The sequence below is a fragment of the Falco punctatus genome (assembly GCF_963210335.1).
Source record: "Falco punctatus genome assembly, chromosome: 10".
In the NCBI taxonomy this organism is placed as follows: Eukaryota; Metazoa; Chordata; class Aves; order Falconiformes; family Falconidae; genus Falco; species Falco punctatus.
Window position 1 is genome coordinate 22,247,817 of NC_137590.1, and position 15,146 is coordinate 22,262,962.

Sequence of the window (15,146 nt, forward strand, 5' to 3'; positions counted from 1 at the left end):
TCGTTGGTCCGTTCCGCAGGCCGCGGACTGCGCCGGTTTGCGGGCAGCGCTGCCTCCGAGGGCTATCACGGCGGGCAGGGGGACCGGGGGGCTGTTTCGGGGCCCGGGTGGGGTCTGCCCGTTTGTTGTTTGTTTTTTGGTTTGTTTTGTGGGTTTGGTGTTGTGGGTTTTTTTGTTTTGTTTTTTTGTTTTGTTGTTGGTGGTTTTTTTTTTTTTTTTGAAAGACCAGAACCCCCGCCCCCGCCCGGAGTAGTCGCCCCCACCCACCCAGCGGCGGTGTGGGCGGCCCCGGGGGACTGTGCCGGTGGCCGTGGCTTTAGGAAGCAGACAGGGACTCCTCCGGCCAGGGCAGGCTTATGGCGGGGGTGGGTGACCCCCCGAGGCAGGGAGGGGGTGGCGTGTGCCGGGAGCTGCAGCCAGGTCGTTTTCCGTAATCCCTCCGGTATCGTCCTCAGGGCTGTGAAGAGGCAGTTCGAAACTAAAAGCGAGCTCAGAAAAGTAATTCTAATTAGAATTTAACTGAGGTTAAACCCCTCAGTTGAAGGGATTTGTTTTGTTTTGGAAAGGAGCCATTCTTCCAAACCAGGCGCTCGGAGCAGGGCCGGTGCCCCCATCGGAAGCCGCCCGTGGGCGGGCAGCACCGGCACGGCGCGGGGGGAGCTCGGCTTCACCGCAACCGGCGCCGGGGGGAGAGGGGTAGGGGGCGCTAGGAAAAGGGAAATGTTTGAAATCCCAGCCATGTTTCTCTGGGTTTTCCTCTTGTCCCAAACCGGGTCCTTGGCTCCGATCCTCAGCGAGAACCTCCCGCCGTGCCCCAGCGAGAGCGCCCTTACCCGGAGTGCTCTGGCCTGTGCTGAAGGTAAAGGAGACCGATTCCTCTCGTCCAGGGGTGAAACTTCGATTTCACGTTTCAGTGCTAACGGGGAAAGCAAAAAATACCGCTTAGAAAAGCATGAGAAGAATGAGTTTGGTCGGTTTTCGGGGAGGAACAACAACAACCAAAAAAAAAAAAAAAAACAACAAAAAAACCCCACTAAACCCAAAATATGTCAACCCTGTGAATCTAGAAAAGGCTTGGGGGTCTTCAAGACCAAAATATTTATTTGACTGCTGCCTTGTCGCTCATGATTTGGTCCGTGCTTTTAGAGACATAAATGTAACCTGAAGGGCAGCATCTCCGAGCTAACGACCTGCTCCCTGCCCTGGCTCCCGGCGGGTTGCGCTGCGGGTGGAGGATGCCCTGAGAAGGAAACTCTGCAAAATGCGTCCGATTTCCTCCCCTCCCCAATAAAACTGGCTTCTGTGTGCACCCGTCGATTTAGGGGTGGCCCGGAGAAGAGGAGAGCGTGGTAGGACGGAGACGCGAGAGTGTATTTGAAGAGAGGAACGTACACAGTCTAGGCACATAGTGTGATTGAAAGTGTGTATGGGGAAAAATACCTCTATGTGCGTATTATAATTATATACTTACAGTACAGGTGGGGCCCTATGCTTGAAGTTAACGGCAGCCGTGTTACAAACACGCTCCCAAGCTCTGCTGTAAGGCGAAAGCATTTTTCAGCTGGGAGACGGGATCATCTTTTCTGCAAAAACCGATTTTCAATGTTCTGCTTTGCTAGCTTCCAATCTCATCGGCTTTCCTGGCGCTTTTAATAACTCTTAGGGGTGAATTTCTGCTTACACCCGCAATGGCCAGGGATGAGGTACAGGACCTGCTGGGAACGGGCAGCCTCCGCGGCTCCCGGCGCTGCGGGCAGCTGCCTGCAGTGGACCAAGGTGGACCCTGACGGCACCGGGCAGCCACAGGCTTTGCGGAATTGTCTGCGGTGCTGTGTGGTTTTGTTTTTTTTTTTACTCTGTCCGCTGAAACGAACGTTACTAATCCATAAAATCAAGGACGTACAAGAAATGCATGTGATGATGGCGAGTTTAGCCCCCTTCTCCCCTCCCCTCCCCTCCCCTCCCCGCACAGGCGCACACTTCGCATTGCTTACGCTAAAATACAAAATACTCTCCGGAGAAGCTGACGCTAGCAGAGTGTATAGTGTATGCGGAGGAACAGCGGCTCTGACGCTGAAACAGCTGGGAAGGTTGCTTAGGGAGCATCCCGATTTGCCAATGCGATTTTGATTTTTGTCAGCATGAACAAAGTTACCTTGTACGCAACACATCTTTGAGAAAGCCCCTCAAGAAGCGAGTAACGGTTATGGGAAGTGTTTATGAGTGAAGTTGTAAAAACGATTCTGACTTTTAATGAGTAATCCCCCCCACCTCCACTTCTCAGACATCAATGCTTTGATGGGTGGGGGAAGAACACCAACAACTTGACTGCGGTTGCCGTCATCTTTGCTCCCACGTAACTATTCTTAAGATAGTTTTGAGGAAAGATTGCTTTATTGTGTGTATCGTTTTAGTTTAACTAGGGCTGAGGGTTTCCCCCAGGAGGCACAGTAAAAATAGACGATATGGTGTTGTGCGGTGAGAACAGGGAAGACACAGTTAAAATGTGTTTGTGTACTTGATACACAGCGAACTTCTCTGTGTATAGGTATGTGGAGATACTTATATTTAAAAATATATAATTTTTATACATATATATAAAAGCTACGCTAACGTTTAATCCAACTGTGAACTGCAGAAATACAGGAAGGAAAAAAGGGGAAGTTGAATCACACACTGTAATAATAAAGAGGGGGGAGAGGGGTAGAAATGGAAGATTTCTCCCCATTTCCCTCTTGCTTTAGGTGCAGTAGTACGTGTTTCTCACATGTTCCCTCTAATTACCAGCAGGAAACTTCTTCCGCGCTCTTGCTGGATTTGGTTTAGTAATCAGCCCCCATATGAGTCACACGGAACACGCAAGCCCACTGCCGCGTGAGTGACAGCTAGCCGGCGCTCTGGCTTCTTGTTGTCCCTTTAAAATCTGAAACCAAGGGTAATGATTTATCAAGCTCTTATTATCAAGAAAATGTCAACCGAAGGGCACCTTGCTATGCACTGACGCAAACCCAGTCTTTCCCAAGGAAGTATAGAAAGCTTTGCTCTGGATTGGGCAAAATCCAGTCTGCCAGTTGCCTGTACTGCTGTTTTTACCTCTGCCGAGTCAATCTGTGGCTGTTTAAGACATGGTAAGTGCTTGATGGCTTTGATAGTGAAAGCGGCTGAAGGGAGGGAAGCGGTGCCGGAGGGGGAGCTGTCCGTGGTGCTGCCGGCGCTGCCCGCGGAACCAGTGCGGGGAGCGGCCCGCAGACCGCGGTAGGGCTGCTGTCGAAGAAGGAGGCGCCGAGGGAAACGGTGGTACCCCGAAGTGCACTGGGATAGTGAGCGAGTCCTTGCAGATCTCATCCCTGACGCTGGGAGATGGGATTAAGACGGAGAGAATACTTGTGACAGAAACAGTTCCGTGAAACCCTCTTCTAAAAAAGGTTTATTGGTGAAGCTGACATTAAACTGATGGAAAAGGTAGGGTTTGTCTGCAGTTGTTTAAGGTATAAGAAGATGCATTCTAAGATATAATCCTAAACTGGAGGGTAAAGCGGGTGTGACGGGCTGGGACTGTCGTTAATAATCTCTTTAATGAATAAGGAATGCTTTAAAAGAAATCTTTAGTGTTGCACTAGTCAAAAACATAAGAAAATGAACAGGGAAAGTTAGTTGTTAATGACGTTAATTCCGCTGTGGTGGTCTGCTTATTTTTGCGCTTCACTGTCTTGCTGTCGGGTTTTGAAAGGTGGCAGCCAGCTCAGAAATGCTTACTAGCACTTGTTTTTTAACATCTCTGGCTGCCTACAGGGCAGCTTGTCTATTGCCCATATATTAAAAAAAAGAAAAAAAAAAGGAAAAAAAAGCGCCTATGTGCATTGTTGAATGACAGAAAGGAAATGGGGCGTAAAATTAAAGAATCTTTCTACAGTGGTGATAGGGAAGGGAGAATCCTATAGTCGTGATGTGAAATCTAACGAGGTCTGGCGGTGCAGTGCTGTAGAAACCCTTATTTAAACTCGAATTACGGGTTTGCAGATGCTGGTGCGTTTTGTGTTTGTTTCTTCCGAGTTTTTTGTGTACCTTACTGTTTTTTCCCCCAGAATATTAACGTTGAAAGAGAGGGCAAGCAGGTGAGCCAGGGCACCTCGAAATTCTGCAACACTTTTCTATCCAGATTTTCTAGCGCATGCGTTTTGTGCACGAGGACAGAATTTTGTAGAATCTCTGCAGTCCCAACATTTTTTTTTTTCTCCTTTTGTTAAAATATGTGACGTTGTCAATTTTTAGGATTACGCCGGTCCCAGGGATATGAGCAAGCAGACTGTGAACAGTCCTGAAACCGTTGCTCCTGGACCCAGTGAAGGGGCGGGAGTTGTAAGAATCAGCCCCGAAAATGAGCCGCAGAATGCCCCATCGCAAGCCCTTGCCGCGATGGCCAGGCTTCCCCGATCGCTTTCGAACGACAACAAAACACTTTCTTTCGAAGAAGCTAAACCAAACGATTTTGAGAGGACCAAAGTCGGGATCTGCAAGCTCAGCAGCACCCCGGTGCAAGCCAACTCCACCCTGCGGAGAGAATCCCTGGAAACCTTTCCGTGCAAGCACACCCCTGGGGCAGGGGCCGCCGGGCAAGCTGCTATCCCTCACTGCAAAATTCCCGCTTTGCAAAGCACCGACGGGGACGCTAATCTAACCCTTGGTAAGAGCACACTGGAGCGAAACAACGCCAAAGGCGCCTGGGTGACCTTGAGCCAGAGTACCGTGGTGCTGGGCACAGATGGCAACACTTCTGTTCTTCCTGGCAGAGTGGAGGGGGTAAGTTGGCTTCTTAAAGAGTTTCTCTCCACCCTGTCTTCACCCTGGGGGAGTGAGGGGTCTTTCCACTCAGCACCCATTTGGAACTGGTCCCCAAACCAGTCGGGGATGGGGCTGTGCCGCGGGGAGGGGGGAAGGAGGGAGCGGGGGGAGAGGGTTTTAGAGAAGGTGCTATGCTGCTGGCGGGTGCTAATAACGTCATATCGGTATAATCGATAGTTCCCGGCTAACCCCAAGGCGTGCACGGTGCCGTGCCTGCCGGTGTATCCCGGTCCCGACCGGCGGGACGTCTGTGCGCGCCCCCGGAGGCGGGGGCGTGCCTGGCCCTTCCCCCTCGGCCGAGTACTTGAGAGACTGTACCCAAAAATACAGCAAAATACAGCAACCCGACCCCCCCCCACCCCAAGACGTCAAACCCCGCCAGAGCCTGGCCCTGCGCCCCTGGGGGGCTTTGCTGTGGGGGTGTGCGAGGCCAGGAGGGGGTGTCCCCCCACCCGGTCCCCTCCCGCCCTCATCTGGGCTTACCCTCAAAGGAGCAGGGGCGGGTTCATTCTGTAAAAGCGTTTTTTTTATTTAGTTCCTGTGTGCTGGGGGAAAGGGCTGGGCCCCCGCGGGCTTTGCCGGCGGTGGGTCCTTACCCACCCAGAGGGCGCAGGGACCTCCCGTGCACCGGGGCATTAGGAGTCGGGCGACCCCCCACCCCGAGGCCCCGTGTGGATGCCAGCGCCGCCGGGAGATGCGCATTGCGGTGCCCGGGGTCTCCGGGAACGGAGTCTTAGGGCCGAGCCCTGCGCATCTCGCCCCCGGAGGAGCTCCCCCGGCACCCCCGGGCTGCAGGCGCCGCCTCCGCTCCCTCGGGAGCATCCTGAGGGACGGTTGTAGTTTAAAAGCCCCTCTCCTGGCTTTTCTCTGGCAGAAGAGAGCCCGGGCAGGGGCTTCAGGAAAGGGGAGGGTCCCGTGGCCCGTCCCGTCCCCGGGTCTCTCCCCGGTGAACCCCGCAGCCGCAGCACCGCGATGCTTGTTTGCAAAAGTGGCTCTTTTCCGATCTCTCTCTCTCTTTTTTTTTTTTTTTTTTGTTTGTTTTGGTTTTTGTTTTTTTGGGTTTTTTTTGCTTGGTTTGGTTTTTTGTTTGGTTTTTTGTTTCCCCCGCTTTCCCCCCTTTTAGGAAGACGATGTAGGGGATGAAAATAAAGCCCGAGGGAACTGGTCTAGCAAGCTGGATTTCATTCTCTCCATGGTGGGTTATGCAGTAGGGCTGGGCAATGTCTGGAGGTTCCCGTACCTGGCCTTTAAGAACGGGGGAGGTATGATGGCTTCTTCCTGTCTCTCTACCTGCAGTACCGTACGTGCCTGAGCCCGCCCCTGCCTCTGCGGCGGGGAGAAACCCCAGGGCAGCACCCCTTGAGCTGAGCAGGGGGCCGGGGGCACCCCCGGACCGCCAGCGGCTTAGTGAAGCCCCTGGCTGCGTTCTCCTCGTGGTCAGCTCTGAGAGCAAGAGAGCTCCGGCGGGATTTCGTTGAAAGGTAGCGGTTTCCTTAAAAACCGCTGGGACGGGTGTGTGCTGGCCGGGCAGGGAGGAAGATGAGGAGCGGGGCTGATGGCAGCCGGACATCGAGCGGGGGCCCCCTCCGCGTGTGAACCCCCCCGGGTCTGAACCCGCGAATGGGGGAGCGGAGGACGGTGCAAAGGGTTTTCGAGGCGGGGGAGTCACACGAGGACGTTTGAATCCAGGTCCAGATGTTACTCCGTGCGGTCTGGGGGATCCCCTGCACATCTCTCGGTGCCCCCGTTGCGAAATAGCCGTTTGGACGAAGCGAACGCCGCTCGGCACAGCCGAGGAGAAGTCACGTCAGGAAGGGGGGTTGTGCCGTTAATAGTTCACAAGGGGAAGAAAAAGTTTATTTGCGGAGGTTCTTCTGGCAAAGGCTCTTATTTAAACTGAGAATTTTAAATAAGGGGGTGGGGGTGTCGCTGCGGTCAGGCTGCCCCGTCATCGCTGCGGATGGCGATGCAGATGCTCCAAGAGCCATTTTACCAGAGCGCGCTGACGATTTCAAACTAAAATCAACTTTTACCCCCCAAAGGTGACCTTTCTTTTTATCACACGTAAGAACTTTTAAGTGGGAGTGTTAAAACGCTCCTTTCACAATAATACCGCCTCGAGCAAATGCTGGAAGGGCAGAAAGCTGCGCCCCCCGCGCCGGGGCTGGGCGCACCGGGGGTCGGTACAGAGCAGAGGAGCTTTAAGGGCTGCAGGTCTCGGCGAAGTTGCCCCCGGTGTCGGGGGGGCTGGGGGCGGTTTCGGCCCGAGAGAGCCCCCCAGCCTGCCGCCTCACCGTGCCGCGCAGCGAGGCGAGGCCAGCCCGATGTGACGGCTCAGGCGGCGCGGCCCCCCCGCCTCTGTGCGCGATGATTCAGGTTGTTCTCTCTTTTCTCCCCCTCCTCCCCCCTAAGGTGCGTTTCTCATCCCCTATTTGATGATGTTGGCTCTAGCTGGGATCCCCATTTTCTTCCTGGAAGTCTCCCTGGGGCAGTTTGCTAGTCAGGGCCCCGTGTCGGTCTGGAAAGCCATCCCCGCCTTGCAAGGTGAGCGGAGCAGGAGCCGGCCCGGTTTGGGGGAGCATGACCTGCACCCCCTTTCTTGCATGGCTTAAGCACCGCCGCCTCCCTGCGCCCCCGCTCCGCAGCCGCATGCTACGGGCTCTGCCGCTGGCGGCTCCGCAGCCTTTGCGCGCAACTTGCGCGGCCCTCGCCATCGCCCTGCAGCCGCCTGGCCCGGCGCTGACCCCCGTCTCCTCTCTCTCTCTCTTCTCTCTCAGGCTGCGGCATTGCGATGCTGATCATCTCGGTCCTAATAGCCATATATTACAATATTATTCTGTGCTACACACTTTTCTACCTTTTTGCGTCCTTTGTATCCGTGCTCCCTTGGGCTTCCTGCAACAACCCGTGGAACACGCCAGACTGTAAAGATAAAAACAAACTTTTGTTAGGTAAGTTGGGGCAGGGTGATTTTTTTTTTTTTTTTTTTTTTTGAGGGGTGTGCCTGTAGTGTTTTTCTAGAGCTTTCCCTAGTTCAGCTGTGCCCCTGGGAGATGCCGGGCAAGGGTCCTGGCACGGAGGAGCCGTCACTTCCCAAGCCCCTCTGGAGCGCTCTGCATCATATGGGCTCTTCCCCAACTTCTGTTTATATTTTTCCTCATCGAGGATAAATGGAATTTTTCAGTTATAATGCTGCCCCCCCCCCCCCCCCCCCCCTCCCGGTAAAAACTGCGTAGAGGAGAAAGCACGGAATGAAATGCTGTACCTGGCGGCCCCTGGGGGCGGTTGGCGGCACCTTCTTGGGCTTTACCAGGCGCGTTTTAACGAAAACAACGAAACCCGTTTTTGCAAAAGGCCCAAAAGACGCAATGATGCGCAAAGGGGAAGAGTAAACCGAGCGAGGAACCTGCGGGAAGCGGGGCCGGTGCGGGTCCCTTGCCCTCCCCGGGCTCCCGCGCTCCCCGGCCCGGCCCGGGGGCTCCACAGCGGCCCCTGCTCCGGCGGGGGTGGGTTCTCCGGGTGGGCACAAGTCCCCTCGATCCCTCCGGCTCTTTTTATGCCTTAGGCGTTGGGATAGAGGGGGGAAATCGTCAGGGACTTGAAGACCCTGTTCTCCCGGACCCTTACAGTTTCTGTAAGCAAAGTGTTCCAGAAATCTGACAGAACAGAAGCTCCAGTAATGTGTGTGAGCTGATGCTTCTTGTTGTCGTTTTACACCCAACCTGAGAAAGAAAAAAAATCTAGACAAGCTCTTTTTCTCTGTTTTCCCCTCATTTCTTCCTAGATTCTTGTATTATTAGTGAGCACCCAAAAATACAAATCAAGAACTCCACTTTCTGTATGAGTGCCTATCCAAACTTGACTATGGTTAACTTCACCAGTGAAGGAAACAAAACGTTTGTCAGTGGAAGCGAAGAATACTTCAAGTAAGATCTTTCTTTATTTAGAGACGTTGCTTTAATCTTCCTCTAAAATCCACCCTAACAGACAACAAATCTCTCTTTGGAAGACTAGAAGTAGAATAGCTAAGGACAGCAAATGATACCCGCTTTTTCTGCTTAGGAATGATGACAGTTAAATTTCAAACTCTGGACTACTTGTGTTTTGTTCCTGTGGTGCTTAGCACAGCTGGGGTATTGGCCCATGCCTGGCATTTTTATCTACTACTGCAATGCAGATAGATAAAATAATACATGGTGGGAATCACTGGAACCTTCTAGAGAAACCACTGAGAACGCTGAAGCAAAACAAAATACTGTAGAAATTTGCATTGAATTACTGCCTGCCGTTGCTGTCATTAATTTTTCTGCTTTATCTTTTTTTCTTTTTTTTTTTTTTTTAAATTCTTTTTTGTTCTTAGGTACTTTGTCTTGAAGATTTCGGCAGGGATTGAATATCCTGGTGAGATTAGATGGCCCTTGGCACTATCTCTTTTCCTAGCTTGGGTGATTGTATATGCCTCCCTCGCTAAAGGAATCAAGTCATCAGGAAAAGTAAGAAAAATATTTGTGACAGTACACTTGGAAGAAAGCAGCAAGCTGCTTGAAGGGAATGACACTCTTGTTGAAGGCAATGAATTACTGAAAAATATTTGCAGTAAATGACTAAGTCTTAATGAAATGCCCTTATCTTGTCCGTGTTTTCCTGTCCAGCCAAAACATAAACAAGAGAAAATTTTGGTTCAGCATTTGTTCCCTAATCCTCAGTAAGTTTAAAACGAGCCCTCAGTGGCTGGATGGCAAAAAAGGTGCCTTCGGCAGCTGTCTCTATTCTGGGTGGTGGTCATTGCAGTTCTGCAGTCATCTCGCATTTCACTGAAATCAGGGAAATTGTGGTGTAAATTAAGATGTTAAGCAATCCATTTCAGCATCAGAACCAAACTTAAATTGGTCTGTGGTGAGCGAGCAGAGACAGCACTGATCTTCTTTTCCCAGACATTTGTGTGTCATCTAAAACTCCTCCCAGCCGTAACCCAGCTCCTTGCTCTGTTTCTCAGACATTTCACATGCCATCCTCTCTCTTGCCCGTCAAATCTGCAGCTTTCTGCCGTGCCTCCTAACTAGCCACTGTGATGAGAGGTAGCCTGTCCTCTCGTTGGCATGGAAGTACAGATTTATGAGTTGGCCAGGCAGCTGGCTGGGCAGAGAAATGCAGCTTTTTCTTCAGCAGCAGCACTTGTTTGGGTGTTTGGTTGTGTTTGTTGTTGTTTTTTGTTTGTTTTTTTTTTTTTTTTTTTTTAAACCTGCAGGAATATGGAGTATCTGAGACTTCTCCATCAATGCCGCTGCAGTTAGATCGCACGTTAAAATGTTAGATGATGACACAGCATAAACCTAGCCTATTCACACAGAGTGGGCTGGAAAAGTAAAAAACCTAGGCCAAAATAGCTGTTTCCTCAGATAAAGATAGTGCATATGCAGACATAGCTATGAATTGTCTAGAGCAGGGCACGGGGTTTCTGATTCCAGGGCATCCCTTGGCATGTAGAAGGTGATGACATCTGTTGGGAGGTAGCCTGGGAATTAGCAGAGAATCCAAAGACTCGGAGTGCCAGGGAAAGCAGAGATCTCCGCGCCCCCTTAGAGTGGTGGGACAAACTGTTTCATGAAAGGCCAGAGCCAAGAAACAGCTGATGTACAGGAGAATAACCGGGGTTTGGATGTGGCAATAGGTATTTCTTTAAGTGAGTCTTAGTGGCCAAGAAAAATATTGACTCCTTGGTGTCAGGGATAGAAAACCTGGATTTATGAGTCCAGTATGTTCACTGCACATTCATCAGGGCAGCTTCTTGGATCAGCAAAGAGAAAGTTGGGAAAGTGGTTTCAAAAGTCACTTCAGCTCGGAGGGTTCTGCTCCGTATAAGATTCAGAGGTTCATGTGGAAAGGATTTGAAATGCTTTTGGGTAGAGTACAGCTTAGCTGGCTGTAATCTAGCCATTGTTTTTGACCCCAGAGGGAGCTCTGCTCTGTACTAGGTAATTATTAAATCATTAAAGACACAACCTCTGTTGTGTGTTTAGGCATTATGATGATTAGGTCTATCTGGATCATTTCACTGATTTTTTTTTTTTTTTTCATTGGGACCATAAATATTGTTATGGTGATATGAAAATATTAAGAGGTACAAACAAGAATAAAAAAGATCTTTTGGCTTGGTTAAATACTGATAAATATATAGGAAAAATAAAGAAGTTAAAGTGTTCTTGAATGGCATTGCTCATTTCATTTCCATTGAACTGTGTTAGTTTACTCTGGGCAAGGATAAAAAGTGACTGTTTTCACTTAGCTGTAAATTCCTGTTGTTCCTCTCCAATCTTTCTGCTCGGCTTTTTCTTTCCTCCTCTGTCTAAGGTCCCAACTCCCACCTGTGTTGCTATTCATATTATTCCTGCTCCCAGCAGCAAGAAGAGCTGTAAAATTTCAGGTGTCCTGGGAAATTAGCTGTTGTCTTCCTAGTTTATTCCCTGGGTATTGTCTCTGAGCCTGAGTAACTGCATTCTTCAGGCAATAGTGTACCACTTGAGTCCGCCACCAGCCCACCCCACCCCCCCCACCCCCCCCTCCTCCGCCTTATGGATCCAAATAAGCCCTTCCAATAATTTTTTCTTTTTGTCTGTCCAGGTGGTGTACTTTACAGCTACGTTCCCCTATGTAGTTCTCATAATCCTTCTTGTAAGAGGAGTAACTCTACCTGGAGCTGGAGCTGGAATTTGGTACTTCATCACGCCAAAGTGGGAGAAGCTTATTGATGCTATGGTGGGCTTATTATTGCACTTATACTTCTGCCAGGGTGAATAAATCATCCAGATTTTAGCATCTGTTGCAAGCACGTGTGTGCAGAGGCAGCATTGCCATTTGTGGAAACTTTCTTCATCTTATGTGGAGTGTTGTTTTAATGGATGTTTTTCATTTGTGTGCACATATCTATAATAATAACATTAAAATGTTATGTTATTTACTTCATATTTAATATTTCACCTGAATCTCTGGAAAACAGGGAATTAAATAGGAAGTATAGAATTTCATACGCTGGTGTCTCTTGGATGCTACCTTGACTTGAACAAGCACACAAAGCTTTTAATAGGTAACATAACGAACTTAGCTGCATTTCTTGAGAAATGCTCTGAATAGGTGTATGTAACAGGTTGAGCAAATGCTGGCATGTGAGTGCCTGTGTGGTGGCCTTAGGTGTTATAAGGCAGGGGTCTGGAGAGTGAGCGGAAGCCTGAGCTGAAAGTTACAATTCAGACTCTTTCCTCGAGAAATTTAAGAGGGATTTTTAGCAACACCTCAGGAAATTTACTGTGTTGTTGTTTTCTTTTTTTCTTTGCCCCTTTAAGAATTTTTTTCCTCTATCAATAGTGATGTTGTATCACATTGATAGATGGACAATTAAGGCTAAAAACACTTCGTGGATGAACTGTTCAGATCTTAATTTTCTTAAGATCTCTGTATATAATGGATATTTTGATTTTTTAGCAATGAGAGTATTAAATCTTTTGCAAACAATATAGAAATTAATTTTGCACTAAATGTGAACATTTTTGGATCCCACATTGTGCAATTAAGGTGGTGACAACTGCTGCATTTTGCAAAATGGGGCTGTTTGTATACACTAAGTATCTGTATAATGCTGGATAAGCATTTGCTGATATTTAGGCCAGTGTCTGTTTTCAGTTTCCTTTGCAGTGTAACATGAATTAATATCACACTCAATTAGATGAAGGATTCAATGCTTGCTGGCCGGTAACTTTAAAGTAGCATTTAAGTAGTATCTTCACACTGGTTAGTGTGTGCATCTCTGTGCATGTACCTGTATCTCCATTTCTGCACGGTGGACTTGGGTGGAAAATCAGACTTTGTAGGAAACCTTCTAGACAGAAATACCAACGCTTCAAACATTTTGCAAGTGATAGGTAAGACCAACTTATCTGAAATGCCTGGCAATTTAGAAATGCTTAGTCTAAATGCACTGAAGGCTTCGAAGAACTTCGTTACAGAACAAATGATGCTGTTTGGTTGTTTTGCTTGTTTGAAGACAGACTTGGCTGAGCTTGTCTTGTCTTCTGATGGGAGGAAGCTGAGCCCTTGTGTCTAAACAGGCCTAACTTAGGCTCTGCTGTTGGATGGGCACCTAATGATAGAAATTTAATTTTAGTGTAATCTCATTGTTGTGCCTCGTAAGTAGCATCAAGCAATGCTGCGCTTCTATCAAGAAGATAAAGTATTATTTAGGGCCACTGGCAGATAAATTGACAGTGCCTGATGCAGATTTTTCCTCTTGATTTGTTTTTTCTTTACTGAAGGTGTTTGAACTGATATATATCAAGCAACAGAATTTGAATATTTGTGCCTTCCTTATACAACCAAGTTTATATTGTCATTTTTTTATGGGCTCGGCAAGAACAGTGATCCTTATCAAATGGGCACTATGTATTTCGGGACAGGGTTTTGCTTTTAAATGTTCTGTTGACATCCAGTATTCTAAAGTTCATTTAAACTACCTATGTGTTAATCCCCCATCATTTAGTAGTGTTGTTGATCTTTCTAACACTTTGCTGAAGTCGATGCTCTCTCCTCTCCTGTCTATCTTACTTAGGTTTGGAAGGATGCTGCCACTCAGATATTCTTCTCCTTATCTGCAGCATGGGGAGGTCTCATTACTCTCTCTTCTTACAATAAATTCCATAATAACTGCTACAGGTATGTGGGAGTGAAATCCATCAGTCCTATTAAACAGGTCTTGTCTAAAACCAGTCATCTTTTGACTTGCAGGCATCTGGTTTCAAAGACCTTCCTTTTCCTTTGGTTCTCCTTTTCCTTCTTTTCCTGTGTTTTTTGTGTTGGTTGGTTGGTTTGTGTGTTGTATCTCCTCCCTTGCTCCTGATCTACTAGTCTCAAGATGAGCCGTAGGCTTATTATAGTTCCTGTTCCCCCCGGCTCCTCGTTTTCAGAGTCAGCAGTTTTAGGTGGAGGGGCAACCTGGGAAGCTGTCGGCAGCTGGGAGCACTGGTACGGAACGGTGCTGGTCAGCAGCCTCTGCTGAAGGGCTACCCAGGTGTAGGCTGGGCTGAATTTTGCCGTGGCGAGATGTGGGAGTTGAACGTGCAATTTCAATACACGTGGTTCTTGTTTCTCCTAAGTGTTGTTATTTTTTCCAATTACTCTTAGTGTGGTTTTACATGTGCAAAGTTATTTCAAGTTGTGAAATTTAAAATCACTAAAAGCTATTTTTACAAGGAAAAATAGTCATTGTTCTGGTAGCATAGTATGGTCTTTTAATCAAAAAGCAAGTCAGATAAATGTCTGCAGGTGGAAAAAACAAAATCAAGTGGCATTAGTAGAATACTTCACTGCTATTTTAATGTTTTTAAAGCCAATCTCGTTTGTACAGAAGCAAACCTTTACTGATTCCTGCAAGGACAAGGTGCTCGTTCAGGACAGCCACCAGCAGGCACAGGCACTGACCCAGGGCTGTCCTGAAAACCATTCCTGAGTCAAGACTTTAAAGCAAACGCTCCTTGGGATTTGAACTCCCATATCCTATAACTTCTAAGTACTGTATACAAAACACTTAGCTTTAAGAAGAAATGTGGATCAGGATTTTAAAAAGGAATTACAAAAACATTTTGAACTAGTGTTCAGCAGTAATTTAATATCCTTATCCTAAAATATGGATGAATAAAGAACAGTCTTGCACACTCAGTTGCTCCAACAGTCCTTTGGGTCCTATTTTTAAAAACGCTTGTCCTTGGCTTTGATTTTTTTCTTGATGAATGAATACATTCAGAATATCAGGGCAAAAAATGGGAGAAGCATCATGCTATCTTGCTGCATTAAGGTAGCAATGTTTTGTTGAGTTTGGAAAATTTGAAGAGATACACGGTAATGAAGTATAAAAATCTTACAGGGCCAGTACCAAGTATATGCTTTACCTGTGTTAGAGAGGGATATGGGCGACCGAAGCAGAAATAATTAGAAAAGCTTAGTTACTTCTAATCTTTTTAATTTTACAACACATCTTGAATACTGAAATGAAGCATGACTATTTTATCTTTCAATTTTTATATTAATTACATTCTAATACTGCAGATAGTTTTCAGTGACATATTCATTTTAAACATAATTAAATAATTTTATTTTCAGTAAATTTACATAAATTCACTTAATAATGCATACCTAAAATATTTTACCTAAAATATTTAACACATGATGACTCCAAGCAGAACATTGTAATTTTTTTTTCTGGAGACCTGAAGAATTAATCTAATTTTTCCTGTTAAGAGATGCTCTGTTGGAGATTC

At 47.7% G+C, this 15,146-nt stretch overlaps 1 protein-coding gene and 1 long non-coding RNA gene across 2 annotated transcripts in view; one reads left to right on the forward strand and one right to left on the reverse strand.

The window, feature by feature from the left end:
• Positions 1-15,146, reverse strand: part of LOC308070739 — a 173,010-nt gene that overhangs the window by 26,213 nt on the left and 131,651 nt on the right. The window lies entirely within an intron of this gene.
• The window catches only part of SLC6A5 (solute carrier family 6 member 5), a 33,166-nt gene continuing 18,861 nt past the window's right edge, over positions 842-15,146 (forward strand). The window contains exons 1-9 of the mRNA XM_080405224.1: positions 842-3,462; positions 4,273-4,800; positions 5,966-6,104; positions 7,255-7,386; positions 7,620-7,793; positions 8,627-8,768; positions 9,203-9,335; positions 11,464-11,598; positions 13,442-13,545. Of these exons, the coding sequence (XP_080261350.1) occupies positions 3,454-3,462; positions 4,273-4,800; positions 5,966-6,104; positions 7,255-7,386; positions 7,620-7,793; positions 8,627-8,768; positions 9,203-9,335; positions 11,464-11,598; positions 13,442-13,545 (1,496 nt within the window). The 5' untranslated portion in view covers positions 842-3,453. The remainder of the gene's footprint in view (positions 3,463-4,272; positions 4,801-5,965; positions 6,105-7,254; positions 7,387-7,619; positions 7,794-8,626; positions 8,769-9,202; positions 9,336-11,463; positions 11,599-13,441; positions 13,546-15,146) is intronic.